At 39.4% G+C, this 22577-nt stretch overlaps 1 protein-coding gene across 1 annotated transcript in view; it reads left to right on the top strand.

Moving 5' to 3' along the window:
• Positions 1–22577, top strand: part of otofa (otoferlin a) — a 93347-nt gene that overhangs the window by 37981 nt on the left and 32789 nt on the right. The window contains exons 5-14 of the mRNA XM_036549549.1: positions 2024–2220; positions 16874–16947; positions 17335–17461; positions 18100–18154; positions 19109–19240; positions 20327–20389; positions 20485–20569; positions 20686–20845; positions 21319–21505; positions 22213–22399. Coding sequence (XP_036405442.1) covers positions 2024–2220; positions 16874–16947; positions 17335–17461; positions 18100–18154; positions 19109–19240; positions 20327–20389; positions 20485–20569; positions 20686–20845; positions 21319–21505; positions 22213–22399 — 1267 coding nt within the window. The remainder of the gene's footprint in view (positions 1–2023; positions 2221–16873; positions 16948–17334; positions 17462–18099; positions 18155–19108; positions 19241–20326; positions 20390–20484; positions 20570–20685; positions 20846–21318; positions 21506–22212; positions 22400–22577) is intronic.

The following is a 22577-nucleotide window of genomic DNA, read 5'->3' as shown; positions in this document are numbered from 1 at the left end:
AAGAACAGCCTGGGTTATTGGAATGTGGGTCACCTGATTGGTCCCTGTGTTTGGTCTGAGGGTGAAGGCTCGCTTGCTCTGATCACGTCCTCAGTTTGTAGTGGACTGAGCTGAGCACGCAGCCCTCAAGCTCGTGAAGCGGTGTGCACTGAGGGCAAGAGTGCTGAGTGTTATTATCTCATTATGATGATTTCACAGTGGCAGGGTTTACTGTCTGGCCTGGAGCACAGGAAGTCGTTCAGGCTCAAGTTCCAAACTGATACCCACCCCCCCACCTCACCACTGCCACAACACAGCAGAATTTCACGGAGTGGAAAACATCTTTGTTTATAGCCCACCAAATAGAGTTGCCATGGTAATGGCGAAGATCAGCCATAGGCACTTACTCCTTAATTCCACATCAGTCTTCTGGGAGGTTTTATTTTGTTTTTCTCTCTCTTTTTTTTTTTTTTTAGCCATACCGAGAAGAAAGATTGCTCCCATGCTGAACAGGTCTCCGTGTGTTGGTGGAGTTTTATTACAGCCCTTATGTAAACAAATACCTGCTCCAGAAATCCTTTCCCTCGTTGCAACTGCCAAAACAACAATGGCGTCTTTATTGCAGCCTGATAACTGTAACTTGAGATAACATGAGGAGTAGTAAAATGAGAATTCCCTTATCTTTGTTTTATCTTTTTTGGTTCTGTTCCCTGAATATTTAATTTTGCTGGGTAGGGGCTTTGCCTAGGGATATACATTATGATTTCACACACACAAGCTTCAAACATCAAGAAATCTGTTCTCCTTCATGAGCCTTGCACAAAATAGTATGCTATATGATGGTGTTTTGATATTTTAAATTATGTTTCATGCCGTTTGATTTGATGTGCATTATATATGAACAGATTTGGGGGACCACGGTGTCATTGAATATTGCAGACATTAAGCAATGTTTCTAAAATAATGAAGTACAACAGCATTGCTGAACTTGGGTTGCCATGAGACTGCACTGCCTGCCTGTCACAGCCAAATGCAAACAGTAGATCTTTCTAAATTTCAGGGAATTTATGCTGTTTGCTGTACTAAATATTTCCAGAGAGACTGCCATATTCAACCTCATGACACCAGAGAGCAACAGTGGCTTGAATCTACCTCTCTCTTTCTGGAAACATCAAATCAATATAAGTAGCCACAGTGGTATCTTACAAGAGCTAAAGCTGTATGGTATTTAGAATTAATTACAGTATGAGGCGAGAGCCAGGCAGCGCAGCTCCTGCCGGTGTGTAATGTCAGTCAGGATTACTTTGGCTCTTGCAACAGGAGGTGCTCTAAGTAAAAGCCTTGTTTCCGTGCTGTCGGCCTGGTCATGTTCCCTATCAGCTAACACCCCTTGGGGAGAATGGGAAAGGCTAAGTGTCCCTGCACTTGCAGAGTTTGTAAATACCGTGTAGCAGGTAACTGATCCTGGAGTTTCGACACCTTCGACACGTAACCGACACAAAGACCAGGTCCAGGAGCCAGTCAAGGCTTTCTCCATTTTGCTGACCAAACTGTGTACCAGCCTCTTTTGGTACAAATATATTTATTACTCTATAACGTTGGGGTCCTTTTGTTTAAGTGACCCTGTGGTGATTCTGAAAGAAAGTGAAACGCAGGGACAGTGTTTAGTTGGTCTTTCCATGCATTGTCAGAGACATTGAACTGATAGGTGCTCAGTAAATCCAGCCAAATTCATATATACATAAATATATAAATATACTCCAGGCAGCCTTGAGGTCATTTGGACAGCATCTACATTATATTACATTACATGACACTTTTATCCAAAGCAACTTACAAGTGAGGCAGTGTACAATAGGTGTGAAAGCCATACATGGAATCACAATATTAGAAGTGCTGCATGACCAAGTTTCAGTAGTTAGCCAGACAAGGTATGAGCTACTGCATGTCATGTTATTGTTCTTGGTACTGTTGTGATATACATATAATGTATCTTGCCACCATGGCCCTGTAAGTCCTAAGATGGTCCGTGTGTCCCTTGCAGACGAGCGTCGCCATAGAGATAAAGTACCAGGCCATGGATGGGACTGTTGGGGCTTGGAATGATGGAGAGTTTCTCAACGTTCCTAACGACCGCGACGGGGCCTTCCAGTTCGAAACAGACAGCCTGCTGTCCGGACACAGCCAGGGGTCAGGAGCGTCTCCGGGGAGATCCCATGGCAGCCTCCCTGCCTTCAGGAAGTGAGTAGTCTGGGAATCCCCACTATTTATGGGTTTTAATAATAACAAAATGAGAAGAATGGAATGCATTTAGATAGCACCTTTCATAGATCTCAAACCTCTTTAAAGTAAAGGGGGAGGGTGTGACTGCCATTAATTGTAATGCCCCCCTTAGCAGCCATTTTGCTCCCCACACATCAGCTGAGGCGGAGTGAATCAATTATTTGAATACATTTTCTGTACTTTGGTCCAACAAAACAATCCATAATACTTAATACGATTATACATAATACGAAATTTAGACGTTTGCCCTTATTTGGTTACTGTAGTCATGCCCGCTGATAAATTCCCCAGAGAAAAAGAAAACAAAGGCCCTTCACTATGGAAGAAACATTACAATATGATATATGGTTATATCAGACACAGGCAGAAATTGACCGCTCATCAGTATCTCTGCATGGTTCCTTGCACTTGCACTCCAGAGATGGTCGGTTGTGCAATGGAGCACTGGCGACCACAACAATTTAAAACTTTAAAAGAACAATTGATTTCCGTTGAGCTGGTCAACCCGTGCCAGACAAAACTGAATTCATAAACATAATTCACACATCTTACGTCATTTTGTTCTGGATTAGTTTGTAAATGTATCGTGAAGATCAGGCAAGGAATGCATTATGTATTTGCTCAGTTTCTGGTGCCTCTCTATGATTTTATAGCACTGACAAAGACAAATCGCCGTCTTTTTTCATCAGAGGTCTCCAGACCCGGGTGTGCATCTGCCACTGTGGGTATGTGTACAGTTATGTTTCAGAACAAATGTGGTAATGAAGATGCAGCGTCAGTTCTATAACAGCAGCACTGGTGATTCCTCGGGGCAGTTATGCTCACAAGGAATGAATTGCATTTTTAAATAGCACCGTTCATCCATTTCATGGAGCTCTGAGCACTCTACAGTGAAGGTGGTGGGGTGACTCAGATCCCCTGTGGGTAATGTACGGTGGCCATTTTGTGCCAGAACTCCCACTACACATCAGCTGAAGAGGAGATGGAGGAATTTATTTTGCCAATTAACCTGGGGGAATGATTAGATGGCCAACGCTGGAGTTTTGGAATTTTAGGTTTGGAATTTGATTTGGCTGCAGTCAAAAGTTGAACCATTCTTTGGTTTTTCTACTGACAGTATCTGCTTTTGTTACCTTATATGTTTTTTCTTCTGTGCGTGGCTATATTTAATGTTGAACTTTCTACGGACACTCTTTTAACTAGCTGTTGTTTACAAGGGAGAATATTTTTATTTAAATATATTAAATAATTGTATTAATGAATGTGTTGGATAGATAGAATAGATGGATGGATAGACAGACCCACTGCCATTAATGTGGGTTAAACTTCTGACCTCTCCTTTCCCTAAATTATCTGGCCAATGTACATTTAATGCAGAATACTCCAATCAATTGCTTTGTTAAATGAAGACTGGAGGTAAACTGTTTACTAAAATCTGTCTCCATTCATAGTGAGATTACACTGTAAATGGCTTTACAGTGATTAAGATAGATGCAAATTGGTTGTGTGTCTGTGTGTGTGTGTGTGTGTGTGTGTTTGTGTGTACGCTCTGACAATTTGTTCGGAAAATCACAATGCAGTTTATTGCGAATGAGCCCCTTGGGCACTGTGGGCTGTAACAGTTTCCTGTAATGCCGGTCAGCGAAACATGACAATATCCTTTGACTGTGTGTCCCCTGCAGACTTGTCTCCCTTTATTTCCCTTTAATAGCTCTATAATAACACAGTCAGAGGAGCAACCTGACATTTATGCCACTTTGTAAAGATGGCCAAAGTTGGAACGAGAACGTGAGAGAGAGGCTCGTGAGACAGGCTTGGTGGAGCGAGTTGGCTGTAACCGCATTACATTAGCCTCCAACCTGCACTAATAAAACCACGGTTGCCTTGGAAATGCTTATTAATTTCATCGCTCGCCCACATTACCCTTTTTGACAGAGTGAGCTGTGTTGATAAGTCTCAACAGACTCTTTCAACAGCCACCAGAATTGTGTAATGACAAAGAAAAGCGCAGTATTTGTATTTAGAGCCATTTTTCAAAGGTGTGCTCATTTTGAAAATGCAGAAATAGAGCAATATTTCACCAGGTCTGAGCAGACAATGATGTTGTTGGATCTGTTCCAATATCTTTTGACCTTTGTTTACAATATATATATATATATATATACATATTTCTTTTGTGCAAGTCCCCTTGTCCCAACATGAGTTTTAATGGAAAAACGTCTCTGTCAACAGTATTTGTGTGCTTATACAGTGGGCCTTCATAGATATGAGTTTCTACTGGTTGTTTTCTGGGCTTGCACTGTGTGCTTCAGTTTACTCCTACAGCCCAGTAGTGTTATATGCATGTGTTGTATGCGTGCGCGCATGTGTGTATGTGTGTGTGTGTGTGTGTGTGTGTTGTGTGTAAGTTGCCCAATAAAGGCAAATGAAGTGAACAATACGATGCATACTGAAAATTGATTGCAAGGCATACATTTGTCACTGGGGTCACGGTATTAAGTGAAAGGTTAAGTGCAGACCAAAAAGTCTGTTACTGTCATGTGAGTTTTGTAGCCTGTAGTGGGGATTCAGTGTCCCAGAACTAACCTGTGTGGTTTCACTCACCCCAGGAATGGTACGGAAGAAGGCTGTGCCACCGAAGACGAAGGTGACAATAACAGTGTCACCTCCAGGTAGAGAAGTTTGGGCTGTGACCTCTTCCGAGTGTGCCTGAGTGTCTCCTGTAGCTGGTGTGCATGTTGAAGATACCAACTGAGACTAATAAACTAACAAGCAGCAGTTTGACACTGCAGGGTGTCAGACTTCTTAACTCAGCCCAGATATTCTCATGAGCAGCACATCAGGCACCTGGGAAGTGTAGTGGTCTAAAGCTATTTACTGCTAACATTCTCAGCTTAAGTGTGAAATTCTGCAGCAGATCAACATCCTGGTCCCAGAAGGCCACAATGTCTGTCAGCTCCCACTCCAGTCAGGCACTTAACCACTTGATTCAAGCTATCTTTACCTTGATTGAACCAATTTAGCTTCCTTCCCCAGTGCTGAGAATGGTAACTGTTTGGAGAGACCTGGAATAACCTGCTAGGTAGGAGACTCTCCAGGACCAGAGTTGAATAGCTCTGTTTAAACTATGTGTCTCTTATTCATAATCATATTCATAATTCGTATTCATTTCCACCAGACACCAAGTTTTCCCCAGATATTAACTGACTCGTTTTTTGGTGATGAAATCGTCCTAACTGGGGTTGTGCAATAGGCATAATTATCCATTACTCACTGCACACCAGTGGAAGCGTTATTGACTGCACACCCTCTATTCCTCTCTTGTTGAATAAAAGGCTTGGTGTGTATGCTGTGGCATTGACAATGATAACAACGAATAGGAAGGGTTGGAATTCTGCTCATTAAACCAATGAATGGGTTCTGAATGATTACAACAGATGTCCTTGTGTTCCAACATAAAAAAATCAAGCCTTTTATTTAAGTACTGAACTTTTTGCTGTGAAATTGCAGTGAAAATTATAATTAAATGTGGTAAATTTACTTGGTTCAGTGGGTAATATTTATTTAAATCTGCACACCTATGAATTCAGTACATATTGAACAATAACATGTTACAAAACACAAAGACGTTTTTTACATGTTGATATGGAGTGTTAGTTTGACTGTGACTTGAAAACTGTGAAGTTTAGAGTTCTGTTTTGTTTTTTGGTTGTTTTTTTTTTCATTTATGTCAAAGAGAAGTTTCAATGGTTTCCTAAATAGTTAACATTTAGCCTCCTAAGAAGTGTTTTTGTTTTTGTTTTTTGTTTTTGGGCTGTGTGTTTCATCGTCTTTGTTACCCTAACTTAATTAGTTTCCTCCTTATTTAGTCCAGGTAATTAGCCGTATACTTTTACACCTGTGCATTACACTGCAGTAAAAAATTAGTTCTGGGTAACATTAAAGTGGTACAATATGGTATGCTACTTATAAAAAATGAGGAAATTACAAAGTGAGGAAATGACTGGAATGATCAAGCAATTAAGAGAAGAGGCTGAAGTAAACACCATCATACTGGTAGCCCTCCACGAACACAGTCTGACAACCCTGACTTATGAATTATTCCAGTGAATTGTTTTTTAACCAGAGGATCTTCACCCGTGAACCATCATTGAACACTGATTACCAGTACTGGTCTGATCCGGTTATCAATATGAATCTCTCAGCAAGTAGGAGAAATCCTCTTATTTCCAGAGACCTCTGTCTGCATCAGTCATTGTCATTCTTTACCATTGCGCAAGCAAGCTATATCTGTGTGGTAGCTAGATACAGGATCTCCTCTGTACCGTTACAGTGACGTTAGGTGAATGCGACGAAAGCGATTCTCTCAGACAAAATGCCCTGCACTTACAGAGCCACAGGAACAAATGGGAGAGAGCACTGCTTCTGTGTCCCTGTAATTACTTCGTGTCCCTCTGAATGCCTGCCATCCTCATTCGCCCATAGACTGAGAAGCCAGGGTGATTTATTACTCATCTCTGAATGTGCTGCTTTTCAAAGGAACTAAAGTGAAAATAACAACATGTTCTGCAGTTTATTCATAAAGCCAACTTTGTAATATGGCCCACAGGACATTCATCTCAAAAATACATTTTTTAACTCAAAGCTGCAGTGCATGCTTGGTTTGCATTACATTTTGAAACATTTGAAAAGGTTGTACAGTGTAGATGCTATCACATCACTGTGGTATTGTTCCATATTCACAAATAGGAATTCAAATTTGAGCTTTTTGTAGAAATGGTTTTTCGCTTTTGCATATGCAGGGTTTTCTCCCCAGTTGCCTTCAAATTGAATCGTCTTGGGTTGACAGTCAAGTTTAATTTACATTTTAAACAGTGCTCTCTCTAAACATCAGGGATATGCTTTTTAATGATAGACCGGCCATTGATATTATTGATATTATGAATGCTGCTCATAATGGTCTCTTGGTAGCCAGGGACTCGGCTGCAGGTGCACTTGTTGTTCAGAGGGCATGAAAGAGTTATTGGAAGAGCAAATGAGTTGTCAGAATAGGAGGGAAAACATTTGCGCACAGTATTTAATGGGCAACATGACATTTTGTACTTTCAGCAGGGATAGACTACAGAGGAAGTGAGAAACAGGGATTGAACCTGTGGCCGTTCTGAGACTGTCTCACCCTGTGAGGAGAGGCTGAAACGGGGCTGTCCGACTGACTGATCAGCTTACAGCAGAGACAGGTCTTAGTACCAGAATTTACTCAAACTACAAGCTACCCTCATTGTCAGTACCCAGTTTGTCCATAAAACACATAGATAGACTTTTTGGATAGACTTTTTAATCTAGAGTCTCGACCAAAATAATAAATGGCAGCTTCAGTAACACCTTTCTCTGTGCTACTGTATGACCTCACTGAAATATCTTAAAGATATTGTTTGAGTTCAGGAAAGTAGTTTTTTTTTTTTGCTATTTTTTACTAGAATTTTTCTAGATTTTTTTTTTTTTGAGAAAGGTAGATTCAATATTGTAGTTCTTTGTGTCTAGGTACTTGGTTACTTCAAATGAGGCTTGGTTACAGATAATTGTAGGGACTTGGGTGTGTAGTTTTATGAAAAGGATGCATTAATGACATTTAACATTGATTGATATAGTACAGAGAGATCTTTCATGAGTTTAGGTGGTATTTGATTAAATAAACAGATTGAGGATTTAGATAATGTAATCAGTCTCTCAATTTCATTTGGCCTATACAAGAAAAATATTCAATATATCATACAGCTTTAGGATAGGTAACAAGCCCTTCTATAGTTATAGCATTAGAGGTGAAATAAAGGGTTCATATATCATTTAATTGTTATAATTTTCCTTTGGGCAGTCAAGATATAATGCTGAGTGGCATCAGTTCATTCAGCAAAGGTACTAAAAGTAGGTTTTTTATTTTTTTTCTTTCCTCAGTCAACTTAGAAATTTAAGACCTGGATGTATATGGTTTGAATATAGGCTTTGACTGCTCTTATAAAAATCAAAGCAAAAATCATTGGTTAATCTGTCTGAATGTTGGTATATTTTGGGTTTTCAACAAGGATGAAGCTTGCAAGGTAAATGGGTTGCTCTGCTAGAACAAGTGTTTGATATTTCCCATCATGCAACAGGGCATGGACAGATCTCGTACAAGACCCAAGCCATACTTTGCACCATGGAGTCTTTTATCTGAAAGGACTTTTTATATAAAAGTTGCAGGAAATCTAGTTAACATACTGCACTGTAGAGTGGTTTGATCACTCTGTGTTTGAAGTGTAAATGTAGAGTAGAATAGATTCCAGTGTGAGGCAGACTAGTTTTGTGTGCAGTCTCTTTTAGCTTTGATGTTTTGTGTTCAAGCCATCAGCTCTTCAATCGAGCCCCTGAATGTGTGCATGCACGTGTTTGTGTGTGTGTGTGTGTGTGTGTTTGTGTGTGTGTGTGTGTGTGCCTTTGCTGTGGTGCCCCTGGTACAGTGTTGAAGAAGATACAATTCTGTGATTTGTGTTCAAAGTTACAGCCTGGAGGAGGCAGATGGAGAGCCGGGCTCGCAAGGGTAATTGTTGTCTGCATTCCCTGTGTGCATTTCTGTGTGCTTCTATAGTGGTCCTTTTTATGCACCTGAAACCATTGTTCACCCAAAGTGAACAATGTTACTTTAATGTCCCACCTCAAAAGAGGTAATATTATTTCAATCTAGCATGCTATTTGATAGAATCTGAGTGTCTTTCTTCGCTGATGATAATGAAAGAATGTTTTACAGCTAATGTATAATGCATATTATTGCATATGTTACAAATATTGAATATACATATTACATATGCATCGGGTTCCTATATTCAGAGGAAAAGTTGATGGAATCACTAGTCAGTACTATCATATAAATTTTCACAGTGATTATATTTCAAATTATAGCTTTGAGGAGAAGGCATTTATCAAAGCAGTTTATCGTGAATGAGTGGGTGGTAAAACTATGTTACACATTTTTAAATCAAGAGATTTCTTGAATGATAATATATAAGTTTCTCTCCAAGTAAACTAAAGTGACTTTCTTAACAGATTGGTTATTCTCGGGTTTTATCAGTGAGAAGCGGCTGAATTTTGTTTGTCGTGCCAGCCACAAGGGCAGATGCTTGATGCAATAGCTGGGTGAACAATGCAATGCCCTGTTTTGGGGAGAGCGCATTAAAGATTCAAGAAAGAGTGGCATTCAGCCTGTCTCATGGTAATATTGTGTTGCACGATATATAGCACCGGTTTATTCTAATTGTTTACTATTTTACCTCTCTCAAACGCAGATATACTGAGTCATGCTTACATATACAAACATGCACATGCACATGCACTCACACACTCCTGTGCACATTTCCACACGCAAATGTGCGTAAAACAAGAAATTGCCTAGCACACACACACACACACACACACACACACACACACGCATACACACACAAGCCAACACACTCATACAAGCCGACACACATACACTTACAAACACAAGCCTACACACACAAAACAAATACTGCAGGAGAGTAGATCTATGTCAAATAGTGTAAGTAAAGCTTCTCAGTGAAATCAATAAACTAAATAAGTTGTCAACATTTCCTTCAATGGAACTCAGTAAATAACTCAGATCATTCAGGTTTAAGCATATTTATTGCTCAGTTTTGAGGTGGAACATGATTTTACCCGGCCTAGAGCTCAGAGCACCGATGACTTACAGCTGCAAACAGAAGTAAAATTGTGTTCCTGCAGGTCACTTTGCTACAGTATCTCGCTCTGATGATCAGGGGAGATGAATAAGTGATGACCTCCTGGGCAGGTGCAAAAAGTACAATGCCATCCTGAACAATGGGCTTCCAGTCATAAGCAGCCTGTATTACCAGCCATCTCTAATCACTGGCTGACAATAGAGGCTCCCAGGGGGGGAGTCCACTCAATATACACGTCCATAGAAACAAACTCCATCCGCCATAACCACCCCGAGCAGAAGGAGGATTTGTGCCAATGCATTATTGATTCCCTGCAGTTTTTTCTGCATTTCATTTGTTCGCTTTATTCTTTTCAGGCAGTAAAAAAGGACGACTGTTCAGATAGAATGTGTGGCATTCAGCCCCCGGAGCTATTCCATTGATTTTAATTGTATTACGAAAAATAACACATTCACACCAGTCAAACCATGAGCTCAGGAGAAAGAATGTTACAGTGCAGTTATGATTTCATGAAGATGGTAAATTTCCAACTCAGCTATGTTCCCCATCTCTTGTATTGATTGCAGTGTATCTGCTTGCAAGGCACTGTATTGCCACAACATCTGTTCTTGTCCTTTCTCCATATCTTATTTTCCTCACTATTTCTTCATGGCTTAGAGCAAAACCAAGCCAGAATTCCATAAAATTTATATAAAAACACAGTATGAACATATGCAGTTTTTCCTGTTTTTTTCCCACTAATGACTAAAGAGAAATATGCATATCTTGTGTCTGTATTTTCATATTAATCCCCAGAAAACCGTCCGAGCTCAAGAGCGTTCGAAGTGATGGATACCAGGCGGTGGCTAGGTATATCTTGTGTGTTGTGCCAGTAATTTCTAAGAAGTAACACACATTTATCACTTTTGTTCATTAATTTTGTTGGTGATATTGGTGATGATACTGACGATAGTGGTGGCACTATGGCATGGATGACACACAGAAACATTTAATGACATGGGACACATAGTAACACATGTTATAGGTTTACATGTGAGTACTTCTTAATGAAAATATGCATATGTGTGTGATTAACACTCCTTCTGCTCTCTTCTGCAGTGAAGACATGGACCCCAGGTATATGATAAAGACAATGCTTCCTCATTGCAGTGTTTCAGGTTTATGCATGCTTGCAGAACTGAAAAACATGGGCAGTGATTTACACTACTTTTATAATAATATCACTTAATTTTTAATTCGGCCTACGTAGAAATATAGTTTTAAATTGTCGGCATCATAAACAGATTGACTATTAAACTCCTAAAAAGAGTTTGGTTGAACATATCAAGCACCAAGCAGTCAGATGAGTCTGTCATGTTGTTTTATTTCAGCTCAGTGCACCCAAGCAAATCTTTTCCCTGTGACTAGTCTTGTTTGAGAACTGCATAGCAATAATCAAAAATGAAGAGTGAATAAAAGTAGATATATAGCCTACAACAGACAGATAATGCATGTAATTAAACTTGAACCATATATTTTAAAACCCATTGTTTCAATCAATAATTATCACTCGTACTACATATAAGCATATTCCATCACACTTACATTAGGCGATTCCATGAGACATTCATCACTAGTCGTTATAGTTTTGTGTGGTTTCTGAATGATCTCGCTTGTAATAGAAATGCAGGAAGATATTGATTTTGAATAATTTTTCTGTCTGTTTCCACGCATTCTGCATTACACTTAATGAATATTATATTACATCGAACCAATGGAGTGTGCTTGTGTAATTATGTAATAGCACAACTGTAATTAAAGGCCCTTCACCGATACCACAGTAATATTGAGATAATTGGCTTGCGGTATTCTAAAGATTGATTGCAGTGGTGGGTTGTATTTGTCTGCATGCTTTTTCATTCAACTGATATTTATTTTCATTATACTGTGTCAACTGAAATGGTCTAGTTATCTATAGCTTTATAATACACATATCTAAAGACTTCCTGATTATATTGCTGTGCTTCCAGTCTAAATCGAGTAACTCCTTTGTCCTAAAATCTGAGTTACAAATTTAATCAGGTTTCATGTTTTAATCGTTTGTACACAACATCATGAGTTAAATGGTCTGTGAAATTAAGGAATAAAACTGTGTGACAATGAAATAAAAAACTGCTTAGTACAAATTTATCAAAGCTAAGGACAAATCGGAGTGTGTTGAGATTGAATCTGTCCCTTGGTTTACCCAGCTGGAGTATTGATTTGAGTGACTTTTATGTGCTGTGGTGCCGTTGAACTGCAAAATGCGAGGATCATAACGTAGTCTCCCATCTCATTCACTTGATTTGTGTTATTTCAGACCGAAAGACAAGAAGGATAAAAAGGCTGGCATTATGTCCTTCAGGTATTTGAGTCTTTGTAGCTAACCAGTGCTTATGCAAGCAGGCATCAAATTTCAGTGTCCCTATTTGATATCCAGTCTCTCCTCTAGGCTGGATCTTATATTTTAGGTATTATCTCCCAATTTAGTCTTAAGTTTGAGATGTGTCTTTGAGATGTGTTAGCCCAAACTCTCAGACTGACTAGTACGTACAATACCCTGGTGGATAGAAAGTTACTGCCCAATCTCAGAATGCTGTGTTACTTTGCTGCTCAGCAATCTTCTTTTGGTGTAGAGGGAATATAACCTCTCCTCCTAGAAATCTTCTCAGAAATTGATTTCTTTTTACTTAATTCTGTATATCAAATTTCTCCTAGCCCCTAAACCTGTTCCATTGCATATGATATTTGATTACAAAAAGTAAACTTACAAAAGTTTCTTTAGCAGTTGGAAAAGTTGTTTTATTAAACAGTCTGTGTGTATCACTGTGAAAACAAAGGCAGATGAGGAAAAAGTGTAGTATGACTGGTTTCAGAGCTTGTTCTTTGAACAGTTTGCTGCTACAGAAAGAGAAAATAGATGGCTTATAAACTATGCAAGTTTGAGGGTCGTAATTTCCATAAAAGTGATTAGATAAATCCATGCAACGCCTACATGCTTGGAACTTTTGAAATCCTGTCCTTTATGAAATTGCTTCCAAGAGCTTTATTAATTACCAACAACAAGAAAAAAGCCCTATATTACAGTGAACTTATGATTTGCTGTATTTCTAAAGATCTGCTTTTGAATGTGCTCCTCATGCTAAGCAAAGGGAAGGACAAGAATGGGAAGGAAGGCAAGGATGGCAAAGGGGGTAAAGACAAGTAGGTATCAGTGTCTGCTAGTGCCCAGTAATACCCAGGGGTGGAGTGGAGTGGTGTTAGCCGTCAACAGTACTGTCTAGCTGAACAACAACTTCCCCAAGACCCTGCCTAAGTGGCTTTATCTTCTCTTCCATTGTGTCTCTTCCATTCCATTGTGTTTCCATCTTTTCTCTGTATACCTGCTATTTTGGTATTCTCTCACTTTTCTACGTGTAATTGTGTGTGTGGGCATTATTTGATGCGTGTGTTTTGTTAATGTGCCTCCTGTATATGCTACGTGTGGGGGGAGAGGTTTGGGCAGATGTTTAGGTTTGCCCTTCAGATGTTTAGGGTTGCCCCTTGAAGAAAGTGATGGAAAAAAACACACCCATTGAAAGTATGACTAATGTCATGGTTGTAAAAGTTACTGTTGGATCCATATTTTCGGATAGGGCACTATTGAGCAAAAAAGTTTTCAAGGCATTCCTGTCATTTCACCTGAAGCATAAAATCTGCAAGACACCAATGTAATGGTTGGAAAAATAGTTGTTCCATCACCACGATCCTCATGACAAGCTTCAGATAAACAGATTCCACATGCAGATTACTAAGTGGGTGGATAAAACAGACATCTGGCAGTTCTCAATATAATAAGCAGTTTGAGTAGTAAAATGTTGAAGAAAAAAAAAAAAAAATTGACTGTGACCCTTTGAGAAGGTGTCAATTCTAGCTCCCTACCCTGGGTCAGACTGGCCACCCATGGTCACAACTCTCTAGTTTTAAGGGGTTGGGGAACAGAGTGTTGCTGATTGAATTCCTGGATGCGACAGTAGTGTTGTGCATACTGTTGTATGTTGCTTCGGTGAGTATCCAGCACATATATGTAAACATATGACCTGTGTAGGTTGTCCTGAATTACAGCATCTGCTAAGCAAATGCATGATGAAATATCAGGTGAATGTGTGGATTTTTCAGTTATCTGGCTGGTTAAATTTACGTTGCTCCCTAAACTCCTTTTTGTCTGCCGTATTGTTTGTATTGCTTGGTCTTGCACTGAGGAGAAGGGAGTCTGTAACCTAGAGGCTGGCTCAAACAGGTGGACTGAAGCGTGTAATTAAAAAAAACCCGGCTTTGTCTTTCACTGCCTCGTTTCTTGATGTTCTTTAGAGTTTAGTTTCACCTGTCTGATTCCAATCGGAGGTAGCCTGTGTGCCAGGAGACACATGAGCAATTTCAGTTCTCAGTTTCACAGTAATTATAATGTATGCGTTTACAGGTCCTTCCTGTATAGCTGTGCTGTGCTATACTGTGCAGAATAGAATGTTGTGCTGAATAGTTCTTCTCTTGTGCCCAGCAAGAAGGGCAACCCTGTGCTATAAAGTGAAAGGTGTCACAAGAGATGGATCAGAACCTTGTCTTAATGAAATCTGTAGAAAAATGTACAGTACAGTACATATACAGCAGGAAACCTTGTTTCCATTTTCAAGATTAATGTTTTTGTTCCTCTCATGCATACACATAGCTAAGATATAGCTATAGATATAGCTATATAATTGACCTGCTCACCAGGTCAATTCCTGCAAAGTGCACCCCATTGTCTTGTGAATAATCATGATGGATCACAACATTTAAACCTTAAGGCAGGATTTTAGATTCATTGCAATCGGTCTGAGCGTTGAAGTCATATGGCAGGATTTTAGCGTACTGAGCTGTGCGCGGTGTAGTGGAGTATGACAGGCCCTGGGCTGGCTCAGTGGTCCATGCCGTTCCTCAGTGGTGCAATGCCAGTGGGATCTGGTCACAATCACCGGTGTCTCGGGTTATCTCATTCACAATTCATCAGTGCACTCTGTCTCTCCGACCCAATCGCAGCCTCCTACAAAACCAGCTTACAGCACGCTTACTTACTCATTTATTTATTTATTTGTTTGGTCCAGCTTTATTTTTGTGAGCTTTATGATTCCATGACAGAAACTCGAAAAATGGGACTGTAGAGCCAACTGTTCCAAGGAAAGGGGGGCAAAACTTTTGAGTTCTTGGTGCTGCCTGGTCTTTGGTTCATTTTGGAGTTGGATTTGGGAGAAAGACAACTGCAACTTTTGTATGGTATGTAGCGAAAGTTTCCATTATTTGTTTAATGCAAGGAGAGCTGACATATGGTATCATTCATATTTAAAATATTGCTGTTGCTGGGCTTCAGGTGTCATTTCTTGCTTTTTTTTACCTGCTCTGCATATTTTTGAATGAGAATGGTATATTAATAATGACATTGATAAACATGTTGGTATAAACAGTAATAACATCTTATAAGATTAATATGTCTGAAACAAGGTGAAAGCTCATTCTATCTTGCTTGTTGGTTCATGACTCATGCTTACGATGTGATTATTGCTGTGAATGTATCTGAGAAAGATGGGTCGATTTAATATTATGAAATATGATATATAAATGTATACAATGAAATGAAAAGATGCTTATGGGCATACAAAATTTACCATCTGCAACATTTTTTACATTGATTTCCTCTTTATGTGTTTTGTACTAACTATTATAGTATGACATTGCAGTGTTTTGTTTTATTCATTTTTCAAAATATTGAAAGACGATTCCTTTTTATAATATAGTATTGCTTTGTATTATACCCCAAATTGTTTTGTCTGTTTGGTCATTTTGTTTGGTTTGTTTTGTGTGTCAGTTTAATTTTTTAAATTAAGACTAGATATCATTTGTAGTTCACTTTGTGTAAAATTGCATGAAAAATGAATTGTATGAAGATTTTATGTTTCCCACATTGCATGAAGGAGGTGATATGTATCTACAGTTAATTGACGGATCAAGCACATCCACTTTAAATATTAATATGTCTCATTTGTAGGTTGGGCAGTGACATCATCCGTCTTTTGTTGGTGTGTGGACATTTGATACATTTAATATCTGTCTGGGGTCACCCAATACCACAGGACTCTTTGTCGTTGGATATTGTGTTGAAATTGCTGTATTGTAAATGGTTTCCCCTGGACATAACCCCTCCCATACATAGGCACACATGCAGACATTTTTCCAGTCTAATTATTCATGACCTATGTGACTGTTTTGCTGAAAAGTCAGAATACTGATGGAAAGTGAATACCAAACAATATCTGCTGTTTCTGCCACTGTTTCTTATAGTTAGAACCTCTGCCTCCTACTCTGTCAAACCAAACAGTGTAAAAATGTTCCTCACTGACCTTCTGCTTTGTTCATAGCATAAAAAAGATAGATTGGGTTATGAGAGCCTTGTTAGTGCTCGGTATGCTTTCCACTGTAGACTTTGAACCACTTCGTAACACAGAAATCAGAATAAGCTCTTACCCTGTGGACCACCCTGTGTCAGGTAAAGCTTTCTTCTTTCGATATCCGACCTCAGTGTCCTTATTTATTAGTTATAAGTTCTTGAAAAAGCACAGCACTGCTTTTTGTACTGTTCACGGTTGAAATCAGGACCTCGGTTTAACGTAACATGCTCAAAACTGGCAGAAAGGGCACGAGTCAGGACTTCAGTGCAGACATCACATCTGAAACACAGCTGAAAATGAAAGCTGTCCCATTATGTGCTCCTCTGAGGTGTCAGATTACTCAATGGTAATTTCACCTCGCAAACCTAATCTTCATCATTGATAACTCTGCATTTTCTCACACAGAGCTGGGAAGGGGGTGTTTTCAGCCATGAAGCTGGGAAAGGTGCGTTCCTCCAAGGATGACCACAAGAAAGGAGGTAAAGCCTGCGGCTGTATACCCAGAGATCTTTGCTAAAAGATCTCTTTGGTTTGGTAAATTTCCGTATTGGAAGGAGTCCATAGAGAACTGGGCTAGCTGTTACTGAATTGGCTGCACCTTTTGAATGACACCTTATACATAGCAGAAGCCATGGGCAGCTTATTAGTTTGTTGGCATTGCAGTGAAGCTCTTGAGTTAGACAGAGTTGCCTCTTGTATTGCAAATACACTCATGCACTTGTAGGTTCATACGAGGTGACCTGTGTGAACTGTGTGAACCGTGTCACCGTGGTGACAGCACAGCCTTCATGCACACACACACACGCACACATACACACACACACATACACACCCCTAACCCTCCGGATTGTCTTTGTGAATCTCAGATGAGCCGGCCGTTCTGGAGACGGAGGACCTTGACCGCAGGGCCATGCGGCTGGGTGGCGGTCTGGACCCTGACACCATCTCTCTGGCCTCTGTCACCGCCGTCACCACCAACGTTTCCAACAAAAGGTCAATTCATCACACTTGCTCCCAAACTGCATACAGTTTCATCCTATACCTTTCAAACTGTCTCATTCATAGTGTTGAAACGACAAAGATACAGTACTCTACAACAGAAAGCGAAAGCTATTTCACTGACTCAGCACCATAGTGTAATTAAGCACTTAATTATATGCAATGCTGAAGTAGAATATTCCAAAGCTATATCCTAAAGCCACTAAAATCCTAAAATCCACCATATAATAACTAATTACACATTTTAATTTGAGTTCCTTTCTAATGCCCCTGTAAATAAAACTCTCTGCTGAGTTATCCATGAAACAACTTTATGTAAGGAAGGTGAGAATTGGAACATAGACAGCATCTGTTCTCTGCAAATGGTGATGCTTCCACTTCTCTCCTAGTATGGTAAAAATGGACAGGGAAGGAATAAGGAATATATAAATTAGTAAGTTAAATAGATAAATATTGGCAATTGTTGTAAATCAGATTTATGTAATAAAATTTTTTACTTTACAAGTCTTTTGTGTGAGTAATTTCCAAGAATTTTAAGGGGGAGTAATAATTTTAAAAATTATCTTCCTAAAGCACCAGTCACCTTTTGAGATTTCGCTTGAACATAGAATTCTTTGTATTCTTTCCCTCAGATCAAAGCCGGATATCAAAATGGAGCCTAGCGCCGGGAGACCTGTAGATTACCAAGTGAGTACAAAAGCTCGGTGTTAATGATTCATTATGACAAATAGTTAGGGTGTCTGTTCTTACCAGTCAGTCCGACGGGTTGATTGGTGGTTTGCCTGTAATCTTGATTATATGGTTATCCCCTCTAAGGTTTTTAACCTGTCTCTTTACAGAATTGTTAATGATAAAAACACAATATTCAGTTGTGCTCCGTGATATTGCCTTGTTCAGGGAGTCTGCAGAGGAAGTAGGTGATATATTCATTATGCAGTGCGGCTCAGGGAGCAGTCTCAATGTGATTGCAAAGTCAGCGGCCTAAATACAGAGAACCTGGCTTCGTCTGTCTCTCAACAAAGACTGCAGACTTCACTGACGATGAAAGGACTAAGCTTTGTAATTCTTCATCTTCATTTGTGCATCCTGCGGTTTAGGCTTGGATAGATTTAAAAATAATTGAACAACAATGTTCCAAGATTTCATGCCCCATGGAATATGAAACTCTAAAACTGTAAATTCTACATATGGTCATTTGGCCATAAAAAAAAAACATAAGGAAAGATTATTTTTGGGGTGATGTCCAAATGTTGAGTGTACACTATATAAAAAGGCTCTGCTGTTGCAGTAGATTCAGCTGTTTCAATGTTCTAGTTTTTGCTGAATCAGTAAAAAAGGAAACAGGATCCTGAATGATTGATGTAGTAAAAAAGCAGAGAATATTAGTACGAGGACATTATTCCAAAAACATAGTGCCGCATATCAAGTTTACCGTGTTCATGATGTTGTGTGCATCATATTAGAAGAAGAAAAGGGAAAAAAGTTATAAAAAGTACATAGAAGGGAAACAGTCAATTTATTTCATCAGCAAATAAGTTACAGAATAGAGTATGTCAGTGTGTACAGGCAGATTACCAGCAGAACAGACAGCGGAACGCACATACTCATTCTCATTGTGGTCCAACCAAAATGTCTTCCCAGATTAGTATCACTGTGATAGAGGCCCGACAGCTAGTTGGACTGAACATGGATCCAGTGGTTTGCGTGGAGATTGGAGAGGAGAAGAAATACACGTCCATGAAGGAGTCAACAAATTGCCCCTACTACAATGAGGTAACCCACTGTCATGGTTTCTTCAAGTGTAATTCAAAAACATCTTTTACCCTTACCACAACCTAGGTAACCAATCCTTATTATTTGGTCAAGGGGGTAAAGAAAAGGCATCTGATGGGGGAAACCCCTCATCTCTGTAATCTCTTCTGGTTTGCTATCCAAAGCACGTGCTGGGAAAGTGAATAGAAAATTTAAACTCGCATCTGTGTTATAATGGAGAATATTGAAAAGAGTGTTGTGTTGAACCTCGGGTCACATAATTGATTTCAGCTAAAAATTCAGTAATGAAGGCTGCGGAGTAGCTGTCTGTTTATCTCACACTGTTCCTTGTAATGAGGCATAGCTGAAAGAAGCCCTGAGGTGAGAGAACAGCCCTCTCATATTGAAGCCCTTGCACTGCAATGGTGTTATGGATGTTGTAGTGTGGGCAACAAAGGAATCTTCACAGTTTTATCACTCAGTGCCCAAGATAACAGCATAGAAATTTCCCTGAAATAGGACTGAGATTCTGCCAGGATAAAAAACACAGGCTTGTGATGTAACTGGCTACCATGTCATTTTCCACAATGAGGCTTGTTAGCATGAACCTGGTAGGCAGTGATAAGAGCTTGTGTAGGTGTGTCCAAGTAACAATCACTGGCAGAAATGAGTGTCTGCTCATGTAAATTCAAGCAAACTGTGTTCATCTGACACGTGGACCACAATGCTCTTAGTTCTGCCTGTATTTTCAATAAAGAGATGAGATTATAGCTGGTTCACAGTTTCAAGTATTTGGCAAAACTTCATGTTAAACCTTTATGTTGTATCGCCACTATCATATACATTTTATTTATTTGTGTACTGCAAAATAACATTTTATTTTCAATAAAGGTTCAAACATCCTATGTTTCTGGGATCAAATCTCATTTATGCATGAACCTTTAATGTCTTTAGTGTATACCTCCAAGCACATAATTCAGTATTTGCAGGTTGACCTCTCTTCAGAATTCAAACGTGAAAATAAAACTAACTGCTCTACATTAATTCAAATGCACATCAGATTTACTGCCTGATCCATTAATTAATTGCTTTTTTCTCCCGGTTTAGTATTTTGTCTTTGACTTCCACGTTCCTCCTGATGTCATGTTTGACAAGATCTTAAAGTTGTCGGTAAGTCCAGCAGTGACCTTATGAAATGAATATACATCACTATTCTTATAGTCCCCTGCTAAGCCACAGAGTGAACTTTGCTCTCTGCTCACCAGGTGATCCATTCAAAGAACCTCCTGCGCAGTGGGACTCTAGTCGGCACATTTAAACTGGACGTTGGCACAGTCTATTCACAGCCTGGTATGAAGCACTCAGATCCAGCAGTTTGCATTATAGTGGTGTCCTTCTCCACACATTTAAAGGATTTCTGACAACTGCTCTTTACCCCCTCAATACCCCTCAATACCCCTTCACAGAGCATCAGTTCTACCACAAATGGGCCATGCTCTCTGACCCTGATGACATCACCGCTGGTTGTAAAGGTTACGTCAAATGTGACATCGCAGTGGTGGGGAAGGGAGACAACATCAAAACCCCACACAAGGCCAACGAGACCGATGAGGACGACATAGAAGGGTAAACGACATCATGTGAAAAGCTTGTGTCATTTTAACAATTTTCAGAGGTGTGTGGTAACTGCTTCATGTGCTTTTTATACTTGTTAAGGAAACTACTGCATCTTTTCAGGTTTATATATTTTATGTCAACATATGTTTGTATATTTTATGTAAGTTCCATATAATTCCATGTCATTTCCATCAGCTCCAAAAATTCCATATGCCTAAAACTAGTATGACTTGACTTACTAAAAGGAGTACATAATAGGATTAAGTAAAAATTGTGGCAGTAAAAAGGAACCAATAAAAAATGCAACATGCATTAATAGAAAATCAAATAATTCAGTAATACAAACTACAGGGATACACATTATATATTATTAATGTACAATATACAGTGAAAAAAAAATATATTTATATTTGTATGGAAAGCACAGGAGGTGTTGTGGAAGCATGACCTCTCCCAATACATTGCCCCATCTGCTGTTCCAGCAACCTGCTGTTACCAGAGGGAGTCCCATCTGAACGGCAGTGGGCTCGCTTTTATGTGAAGATCTACAGAGCCGAGGGCCTTCCCAAGATGAACACGAGCATCATGGCCAACGTGAAGAAGGCTTTCATTGGAGAGAACAAAGACCTGGTGGACCCTTACGTCCAAGTGATTTTTGCAGGACAGAAGGTCAGTTATCTGTAGCACTGTTTCTCAACTCTGGTCCTGACGGTAGGCTGTTTGTGCTGGTTTTCATTCTAACTGAGCGCATAATTATGCTTGACTGAGTTGTTACCTGAATACGGGTTTGTACTTGTCAACTGGGCATTTAAACTGCTGTAAAGTCTTTGTGAAAGAAATGTATTGCCTGAGTTTTATTTGTGCTCATATCAATTCAGTTGATGTATTTTTATCTGCCCCTTGAACAATTTTCAGTGCAGCTGTCTCAATTAAGGTTGATTAGGTGGTCCATTTACCTACTTGTTCTAGGCCCCATTGAACATCTAATCACTCTCAGTCAATACCTGCCTGCATTGCTAATTTGTTTTGGAGGCTGAAGTGAATGAAAGTAACTGGTAGGAACACTCTTTCTAGTATCCTTCTTTTAGAACAAACATGTTTATCACACTAACTATATCCATAACAAATCGCTAACCCGATTAAGTGATGTCAAAATGACATTCAGTATGCAGTATACAGTTCAGTCAAACCTTATTCGTTGAGAGCTCGCCTAGAATAAAAAAAAATGGTCCCCAGGACCAAATTTGAGAAAAACTAGCATATATTACAGTATCACACATTCATGGGTATTCCATGATTACACAAATATATTGCAGCAGTTTCCTCCAGTATTCACTATCATTTCAATGAAAGGAAATATCTCCTTTTATAACCAGGGGAAAACCTCAGTCCAAAAGAGCAGCTACGAGCCAATCTGGAATGAACAAATCATTTTCACCGAGATGTTTCCACCACTTTGCAAACGGATGAAGGTCCAGATACGAGATTCGGACAAAGTGAACGATGTTGCCATAGGAACACACTTTATCGATCTGCGGAAGATCGCCAATGATGGGGACAAAGGTATGCTTTTTAATTCTGCTTGTGATTTTTTCCAAAAAACTGTGCTTTCCACAGTACATTATTGTCATTAGTCATTTGACAAATGACAAATGACAATAGTAAAACACTAGGATTGGTAAAAATCAAAGACTCAATGAAGCTTCATTTTCCCATTATTTTTTAGACATGAGGCTAAAAT

Source organism: Megalops cyprinoides, chromosome 17, assembly GCF_013368585.1.
Source record: "Megalops cyprinoides isolate fMegCyp1 chromosome 17, fMegCyp1.pri, whole genome shotgun sequence".
Lineage (NCBI taxonomy): Eukaryota > Metazoa > Chordata > Actinopteri > Elopiformes > Megalopidae > Megalops > Megalops cyprinoides.
The sequence above is the reverse complement of the archived record's forward strand: the minus strand, read 5'-3'. Positions and strand labels throughout refer to the sequence as shown.